Here is a 9,595-nt window from a genome sequence, read left to right as displayed (position 1 = left end):
GCCTGCCACACACAATGGGGGACATTCCACAAGTTCCGAGTGATGGCTCAGGTGTGGCCAGGCTGAAAGCCCTCCTGGGCGCCCCCACGCTCCTGGGGGACCTCCTCGTGACTCACACTTTTCCTCTTCCTCCCCTTATTCTCCTCCACAACAATCAGAAACCGGGGTCCCCTCCCTTCCTGAAAACAGGGCTCTCCTCGCGAGGCCACAGGGCTTTTTCGACACACAGCTCCTTCCATCCATCTCTGTCTCTGGCCCTGCGGGGCCTTGACAGGGAAATGCTGACTTTGAGGAGGTTAAAGGTGCTGGTGCCCGGCCTTCATCTAACAAATGGGTTGCCGTGAGGGGAGGAACTGTTGTTGTTTTTTCCTGGCCTCAGAAGAGGGGCCTGTCAGGAAGATGTAGCGGCCAGCAGACCCCCGGCCGCGCCCCGCGAGGTGGCTGACAGACGCCAGCAGCTGCCGGGGGCTCCGGGGTGCCAGGGGCCTATGTTCTCAGGGCAAAGCACCCTACCGTGTCCCCTCCCCATGGCCCTCCTGACCTCCCCGCCCACCCCGCCATGACCCAGGGCCCACCCCATCCGGGGCAAAGGGCCAGGCACTGGGCCTCCCTGCCATGAGGTCCCTGGGCCAGATGCAGAGGCGGAGCAGGAATCCGGTTACAGCCTGCGGCCGGCCCAGGGGAAGGTTTTCCTAGGGAAGCTGACAAGCCAGATCTTCCTCCCAGCCTCCCACGGATTCCTTCCAGAACCCCCACAGCACAGAGTGCCCCCCCGCCCAAGGACCTCACAAGGCTGTTTCTGTAGAATTTCCTTATAACTGCCCATTCCCAGGTTCACCCTTTGGGATCATCGAGGTTAACCAGAAATAGATGTGCTAGGAAAGGAGCCACATTTGTCCATTACTTACTCTGCCTTTTGCATAAAGGATTTCTTTCTTTTTTTCTTTTCTTTTTCTTTTTTTTTTTTGAGATAGCATCTCACTCTGTCGCCCAGGCTAGAGTGCAGTTGTGCAGTCTCTGCTCACCGCAACCTCCGCTTCCCAGGCTCAAGCAATTCTCCTGCCCTGAGCCTCTCAGGTAGCTGGGATTACAGGCGTATGCCACCACACCCGGCTAATTTTTGTATTTCTATTAGAGATGGGGTTTCACCACGTTGGCCAGGCTGGTCTTAAACTCCTGACCTGAAACGATCTGCCCACCTCGGCCTCCCAAAGTGCTGAGGTTATAGGCCTGAGCCACTGCACCTGGCCTACACAAAGGATTTCATTGAAAATTTACAAATGTCGGCCGGGCGCGGTGGCTCAAGTCTGTAATCCCAGCACTTTGGGAGGCCGAGACAGGCGGATCACGAGGTCAGGAGATGAAGACCGTCCTGGCTAACACGGTGAAACCCCGTCTCTACTAAAAACTACAAAACACTAGCCGGGCGAGGTGGCAGCGCCTGTAGTCCCAGCTACCCGGGAGGCTGAGGCGGGAGAATGGCGTGAACCCGGGAGGCGGAGCTTGCAGTGAGCTGAGATCCGGCCACAGCACTCCAGCCTGGGTGACAGAGCGAGACTCCGTCTCAAAAAAAAAAAAAAAAAAAGAAAATTTACAAATGTCTGTGGGCTGGGCTGCCTGGATTTGAATCCTGGGTCCTCCACTTCCCTGCTGTGTGACCTTGTGCAGGTTACACAGTCTCTCTGTGTACCGGAGTCTTCTGAAAAACCGAACTGATGAGAATGACTCTTGCCTCAGAAGGCTTTTGTGGGAATCCATGGGGGTAAAAATGTGTAAGGTGCAAAGTGCTTTACACAGATCCCACTCTGACTGTCATCTCAGATGAGGAAACAGAAATTCAGAGAGATGGCCGGGCGCGGTGGCTCACGCTTGGAATCCCAGCACTTTGGGAGGCTGAGGCAGGTGGATCACGAGGTCAGGAGATTGAGACCATCCTGGCTAACACAGTGAAACCCTGTCTCTACTAAAAAATACAAAAAATTAGCCAGGCGTGGTGGCAGGCACCTGTAGTCCCAGTTACTCAGGAGGCTGAGGCAGGAGAATGGTGTGAACCCGGGAGGCGGAGCTTGCAGTGAGCCCAGATCACGCCACAGCACTCTAGCCTGGGCAACAGAGTGAGACTCCGTCTCAAAAAAAAAAAAAGCCAGAGAGATAAGGTGACTTGTTCCAGGGCACACAACCAGGAAGTGGCAGACCTGGGGTTTGAACTCAGACCAGTCTAACCTCAAACCCCATGTCGCTTCCTCTGCATCTGGCCTGCTGCAGACTGAACAGCAGGATACCTGAGGCCAAATGCTGATTCCACCCTTTCTTAGCTGTGAGAGTCTGGGCAGCCCAGTCATCCATCTGAACCTCAGATTTGTCATCTGTAAAATGTATCTTACCCATCCTAGGAAAGTTGTGAGGCTCAGAGAATCGTGTGTGCCACAGCTGAGCCCTGGGCAAAGCAGAGAGATGAGTTTGATTGGCAGCTATGACCCCATCCCCTTTACTGGACTACAACAACCTGATCACTTGTTTCAGAAGATGGCACATCTTTTCATATGCACACCCCTCGCTGTCTTTTACAGCTGTTCCTGCTCCGCGGATGTGTATCTGACTGGAGTTTCTATATTAAAGGCAAGTCGTGGCTTCATTCCACATCCCTGGGTGCCCTTCCGCTCTTCCTAGGAGCATCTCCTGCACCTACCCCCCTGGGGCCCCACCTCCAGACTGCAGAGCTAAGACCCAGGGGCCCCTCCTTAGGGAACCCTGGCCGTCTTTGGAAGCAGCCAGCAGAGACGCTGCTGTTAAGGTCCATGCCTGTTTCTGCCCCAATCCTGCTGCCCTGGGTTGTGGCAATAACCAGTGGGGAAGGAGTTCTGGCCCCTGGGTGTTAGGAATGTTGTCCTCCAAGAAATTGCATTAACCCTCTGAGAGACCAGCAGGGCGCAGCCATGAGGAAGACTGATTGGACATCGAGATGGCACTTGGGCTGGCTGCCCTGTGATGTGCACCAGCCCAGAGACCCACGTGCCTGCTTGCCAAAGAGGTTCCTTTGGGGAATGAGGAGCCCGTGATTCCTATTTCCCTGCCCCAAATTCCTCGGAAGCCTCCGCCTCTAGGGGTTGAGAAAGGGAAGCAGGTGGGTGGAGGTGAAGGGGGCAGGGAGCAGGTGGGAGGAGACCCGAAGAAACTTCAAGGAACTTATTTAAGAGCCTTGCCATTGCTGTGAAGAAAAATGACTTGAAACCTCTCTAGAGAAGACTGTGGCTAATTGGCATGTAAGTTGGAGGTTAAAGAGCGGAAGGAAGAATCTGATTGTTTTTTTAAGTTACTGAGAAAGTGAGAATGTCACTCTGGGCAGAGAGAAATTCTTTTTTTCTAGAGTGTGCCTTTCTTTATACTACAGACCATAGTGGGCCGCTGAGACTTGCAAAAAAGATTTCTTTTAATCCACCTTCCTTTTTCGCAGGCAGCAGTAGAAGGGCCTTTAAATCAAATGCAATCACCAAGCTTGTCTCTTGCTTTTATTCCTCACTTCACTCCCTGGAATTTGGCATTTGATGGATTCTGGATCTGACTTAAGGCTTTTTCTAAATCCAAGACTTGGGGAATTTTGTTAACAGTGCAATAAAAATAACTTCATAGTGTTACAGGAGGCACATTAAAGACGAGGTGTGTGTGTGTGTGTGTGTGTGTGTGTGAGTGCTGCTCTCTTTCCTTAAAATAAAAAAAAAAAAATACAATGTTTCTTTAAAAGTCTCCATCTGCAAATCCCATTAGATGTGCATATAAGGTTTCTGATGATTAATAGTTGCCTGCTAGGGTTTTGGTTGGAGGGGATCTTGTGTGTGCGGGTTAACCCCTCCCTCTCCTCTCTCACATTTCACTTCAGAAATTTGTCACTCTTTCCCCACCGCAGGATTTAAAAGTGTGTCCCAGCAGCCCTGGTCCAGCCCTCTGCAGGCATTTGCTCTGGGCTCCAGGACGAGCTCCTCCTCAGCTGGTGCGTCTGGGTTGGGACAGTGAAAATGTTTAGTGTCACTGGCGACAAATACATGTACAGGGGACCCCAGTAGGCAGGCTGGTGCACTGGAGGGGCAGGAGCAAGCCCAACATAGGTGTGTGCACACGCATACGAGTAGCTGGCCACATGTGTGTGTACTTTAAGGAAAGACTTTAGTTTTTTTTTTTTTTTTTTTTCGGTTCCTGGGGTAAATTTTCTGTTGAACATTTTTCCCTCCTATTTAATTTTTTTCTTTTGCATTTTTAAAAATTTGAACATAAAAAGTATAAAGAATCAAATCTTTGAAAGGACCGAGGCGTGCAGCGGACAGCAGATGGATCCCGCGGCCAGCAGCTGCATGAGGAGCCTCCAGCCCCCAGCCCCTGTCTGGGGCTGCCTTCGAAACCCCCACTCAGAAGGCAGTGGGGCCTCAGGGCTACCCCACTACCCGCCCACCCCGTTCTCCTTCCACCAGAAACCAGACTTCCCGGCGACAGCGACGGCAGCGTACCCCGACTTCTCAGCCTCCTGCCTGGCAGCCACCCCACACAGCCTGCCTCAGGAGGAGCGCATCTTCACTGAGCAGCACCCCGCTTTCCCACAGTCCCCCAACTGGCACTTCCCTGTCTCAGAGGCCCGGCGCAGGCCCAACTCAGGCCTGGCAGGGGGTTCCAAGGAAATGGGGACCAGCAGCCTGGGCCTGCTGGACACCACAGGAGGCCCAGGCGAGGACTACAGGGTGTTTGGGAGCACTGCCAATGAGACAGAGAAGAAATCATCCAGGCGGAGAAAGGAGAGTTCAGGTAGGTGGCTCAGGAGCAGCTGATCATTCCTTTACTGTGTGACCTTGGGGAAGTTACTCAACCTCTCTGTGCCTAGATGCTCTGTCCATGAATTTCTGTCTAGCCTATCCAAATGCAGGAGACTGGACCAGTTACCTTTGGGGTTTCTTCCACTGAGAGTTCTAGGATTCTCTGGTGATGGGGACCGTGTCTGTGTCCCAGCACTCCTGGGCCCCAGGAAAGGTGTCCCAGTGAGAGAATAAAACAGGATGGATCAGCAAGGATTTGGAGGACATGTGAAATGGATCCTCTGGGTGCAGCCTGGCGGGGGCTGGTGAGGGGCTTTCCTGAATCAGGCTGCCATTGAGTCATGCTCCTCCCCACCATGCTTTGGCCAGCCCCAAGTGGTGCTAGAGCCACAGGGCTCGTTTACCAGGGAAGTCAGCTGAGATTAAGGCTCTGAGAGCTAAGACTGAAGCTGGGACCCTGGGTGGCCACCCAAAGCTAAGACCCTATATGTCCAGGAGCCTAGAGGCAGAGAAGCAGGCCTGCAGCTGGATAGGAGAGTCCAGGGGTGAGGGGGAGATGGAGGACTGAGGTTTGGGGTATCACCCTGCGGAGCTGGGCCATGTCCAGGCCGAGGGGACAACGTAGCATGCTGAGATCTGGCTGAGTCCCTGGGAAGGCAGCCCCGCAAGGAGCTGTGAGGGATGGGCAGCCTCCGAGAGAGTCAGGCAGCCAAGGGAGTCCGTGCTGGAGTCCCAGAGGCTGGAGGATGAGCTTGGCCTGTTTGTTAAGATTTCAGCTAAAACCCTTCTCTTCCCCAGGGTGGGGACCTGCTGTTTCCTCACCTCCCCACCAGGCCCTTCCTGGTTTCTCACACTGTCTGTTCACCTTTTGTCTGGTTCCTCGTCCCGGCCTTGTTCAGAACAAGGCAATGCCCAAGCCTCCTGCCCACACGGCCCTATTTTCCTCCTGACAGCTGCCCTCAGGGGCATGACTGTCTGTCGGAGCTTGTAGAGGACCTTCCCATGGGGCTAAGAAGGACAGGCCAGAAAAGAAGGGCACCAATCAACAGGTGGGAATGCTTTGTGCTTTGCTTTATCAGCACATCTTTCCCGAGTTTCTGCTCTTAGCCAAGCCCAGGAATGCTCTGGGTGAATAAAGGGGTCTTACCCAAAAAAGCTCAAGCTGAGAGGAAGAAGAGGCCGGCAGAGGTGTGTCAGCAGTGGGATGTGCCCTGATGGGGAGGCTTAAGGTGCCATGGGATACTGACGTCAGCTCTTTTGAATCTCACGGGTTTGGGAGACAGGGACAGCAGGTTTTATTAGTATCTCAATTCTCTCAATCTGCAAAACGAAACACTGAAAGTTTGTGAGAACACAGAAAGAATGGGGTCAAAATAGAGTGAGCAGCTCATCTCCATTTGCCCAGGACTTTTCCAGTTTTAGCACTGAAAATCCTGTGTCCTGGGAAACCCCACGGTCCCAGGCAAACAGGAGAATGGATCACCCTAGAAGTGAGCTCAAACCCCAGGCTTCAGGTCCCCGATGTCACACCCTTCAGTAAATTTCAAACGCAATCCTCATTTTGAAATGATGTTTGGTTTCCCTGCTTGAAGAAGCCCCTCAGTGAGCTCACAATGGGTAACAGGAACCCTAGCAGCCCTTGCGGCTGCTAAATAGAAGGGCCCTTTAAACCTCCAGCCAGTTAGATCCCCATCCCGCAAACTAACTCATCCTACCCCGGGTAGGAAATGTGCCAAGGATGAGAAGGAACTCTCAGCAACTAGACTCTGAGCTGGGTTGAAGAACTTTCCCCTTGGTGGCGGCACCCGGCACTGTGGCTCCTTCCTCTCTGCCACTTTCCAGGGAACTGAGAGCCAAGGGCATTGAAAAGGGATAGCAAAGCCAAGAGCCTGCTGGGCTCAGGCAGAATCTTCCAGCATTCCAAGTCTCAGCAAAACCCAAATGCACCAGCTCTCTTTTTGGCAAGTGACTGATCGCCCTGCAATGCAGAGAGAGCATTCACACTAAGCAGCTGGCCACCCAGGAGTACAGGGACACCCTCTGCTGAACGGCCTGCACACTTCAGAGTCAGACTTTGGTGGAGGGAGGTTCCCATCCGCAGAGGCCCTGGGCTTCCCTAAGGGTCCCCTCGGGAGCACCAGCAGCAGGTGAGGCAGGGCCCAGCGAGCTGACTCTCACTCATCCCTCTGTGATTCCAGACAAACTCGCTGTTCAGCATGGAAATCTTTATTGCTCAGATGCTTGAGTCCTCCTTTGGAATTTAACTGAAGGGGAGGAAGGAGGCAAGAAATATCAGCTTCATAAGAGCCCAAAGAAGGGGGAAAGCGACCCAAGGCTCACGACCTACTCCAGGAATTTGGAATTTAGCTCAGAAAAGGGAAACCCACAGAGAGCTCCCCACCCAACCCTACCAATCCTGAGTCTGTAATTGGATCCTCTCTCTAAAATTGTGATATTTTGTTCATTATCAATTTTTGGCATTAATTTTGATTTTTACAAATATTGCCTTAAAATACATTTTGTTGTTGTTGTTGTTGTTGTTGAGATGGAGTCTCAATCTAACTCCCAGGCTGGAGTGCAGTGGTACAATCTCAGCTCATTGCAACCTCTGCCTCCTGGGTTCAAGCGATTCTCCTGCCTCAGCCTCCTGAGTAGCTGGGATTACATGCATGTGCCACCACTCCCGGCTAATTTTTGCATTTTTAGTGGAGTCGGGGTTTCACCATGTTGGTCAGGATGGTCTTGAACTCCTGACCTCGTGATCAGCCCGCCTCAGCCTCTTAAAGTGCTAGGATTACAGGCATGAGCTACCGAGCCCAGCCTGCCTTAAAATATTATTGTTCTTGATTACAGAGGGTTTGGGAGTGCCCTTGCATTTGGGCCTCCCCAAGTCCAGGCTGAGTGGTCCCTGGAAGGTTAACTATCATTGATCAGAAACGTATTTTCCATAGTTCTTCCTGGCCAGACAGACAGGCTACAGTGTCATCATGGCAACTTTTGGCTGCATGACTTTGGAAAAGTTCTTAACTTCTTCCAGCCTTTGTTTCCCTAGCTGTAAAATGGGAATATAGCAGTAGCACCTTCTATAGAGAGTCTCTCTGTGAAGGTTAGATGCAGTGATCCATGAGATTAATTCTGTGCCTGGCACATAGTGAGAGTTCAATAAATAGCAGCTGTGAATGGTATTAGGCCCATATTTCCTGAACCAGCCTTCAGAAGATAAGGTCTGACAAATATTTCTATATTTATGGGGATGGTGGAATTGAATATTTCAATTATGCTGTCTCAGAAATTCCTGAGTCTAGGGAACTTTTGGCAATCATTTTGGTCCAGTTGTCATCAGGAGCATGGAGCTCAGAGACCTGCTGGAGAGGTTGTGGGGTGAGTTGGGCCTGGCAAATGCACCCCATATTGAGAGGCTGAGAAGCCCCCAGAAATGGAAAGTTTGTTGCAAAAGGAATGTTCTCTGCTCTTCCTTCCTCCTCTGCCATCTTCTTCAACTGCTCCCTGCTCACTCCCAGTGGAATCTGGAGCTGATCTACTCAAAGAAATTATCAAGAAAGCAAGGGTTGGCCCGGCACAGTGGCTCACGCCTGAAATCCCAGCACTTTGGCAGGCTGAGCTGGGTGGATCACCTGAGGCCAGGAGTTCAAGAACGGCCTGGCCAACATGGTGAAACCCTGTTCCTACTAAAAATACAAAAAAAAAGAAAAAATTAGCCAGGCGTGGTGGCAGGCACCTGTAATCCCAGCTACTTGGGAGGCTGAGGCAGGAGAATAGCTTGAACTCAGGAGGTGGAGGTTGCAGTGAGCAGAGATCATGCCACTGCACTTCATTCAGCTCGGGTGACAGAGCGGGGCTCCATCTGAAAGAAAGAAAGAAAGCAGGGTCCCTGGCCCTTGGCACTTTCCCACCCTGGAGACAAGCATGGTGTTATCTTACCCAAACCACTCCCAGCCCTAGGCCAATGGGGGTTAAAGACCCCTGCTGGCAGGGACAGCTGTGAGGCCACTGCTGTTTTCCCCCAAACTGTCCTTGCTACTGTGGTTGTCTTTAATTTATGGGAATGAGGGATTTTGCGGTAGTTTCCTGATGGGGTTCAAGGGAAGGTTGCATGTGATTAGAGTGACTACAGGTGAATCCGATCGCCCGCCTGGGAAAGCTGTGGTGCTAGAACTTAGCACTGCTCCCTCCTGCTCTCACGTCCTCACTCTGCTGAGACGTGCCTTTAATCAGACGTGATTTGTCTCATCCTTCTTCAGCTCCAACATGTGTGTTCCCAGAGCTGTCCTGCCCCAATTTCTCTTTGCAAGACCTGCTCTCTGCCTGCCCCTGCCCAACCACAAATTTGCCTAAGGTATAAAACTCCACAAATAGGCCTCTCTCTCCTCTTCCCTCCTGATGCCGCTTTACAGGCCACCTCCCCACCCCAGATCCCCTCCACTACCCCTGTCACGAAGCCACACCAGGGGACTGACCTTGCAAACACATCCTGCATTTTCTTCCCCCTCTCTGACTGTGCTCTGGTGGTTTCTCCTTGCTTAGAGTACACTTCCCTTCCCTATACTTCTGCCTGTTGAAATCCTACTTAAAAATCACCAGCTCAAAAACAACCCCTTCCAATAATATTTTTATCCTTCTTTTTCAAATATTCATAGCCACACTTGTATATAACATGGTATCAAAGAAAGCTACAGTTAAGAAGTTTCAAAGTCTAGTATCTGCTAGAGTCTGTGCTGATTTTCTCACTTTAGCTTGCAGTTGTTTCACAAAGCAACTCTTCTGAGGTTTCTTAC

General features: G+C 51.7%; 1 protein-coding gene across 3 annotated transcripts in view; it reads left to right on the top strand.

The window, feature by feature from the left end:
* The first annotated feature begins 3,910 nt into the window (after positions 1-3,910).
* Positions 3,911-9,595, top strand: part of MEOX1 (mesenchyme homeobox 1) — a 22,240-nt gene continuing 16,555 nt past the window's right edge. For 2 of the 3 annotated variants that reach the window (XM_011940051.1, XM_011940049.1), the window contains exon 1: positions 3,911-4,791. In XM_011940051.1, coding sequence (XP_011795441.1) covers positions 4,323-4,791 — 469 coding nt within the window. In that variant the 5' untranslated portion in view covers positions 3,911-4,322. The remainder of the gene's footprint in view (positions 4,792-9,595) is intronic. The other variant, XM_011940052.1, reaches the window with a different exon arrangement.

This window comes from Colobus angolensis, unplaced genomic scaffold (assembly GCF_000951035.1).
Source record: "Colobus angolensis palliatus isolate OR3802 unplaced genomic scaffold, Cang.pa_1.0 Scaffold187, whole genome shotgun sequence".
In the NCBI taxonomy this organism is placed as follows: Eukaryota; Metazoa; Chordata; class Mammalia; order Primates; family Cercopithecidae; genus Colobus; species Colobus angolensis.
This window is presented reverse-complemented; position numbering and strand designations above follow the sequence as displayed.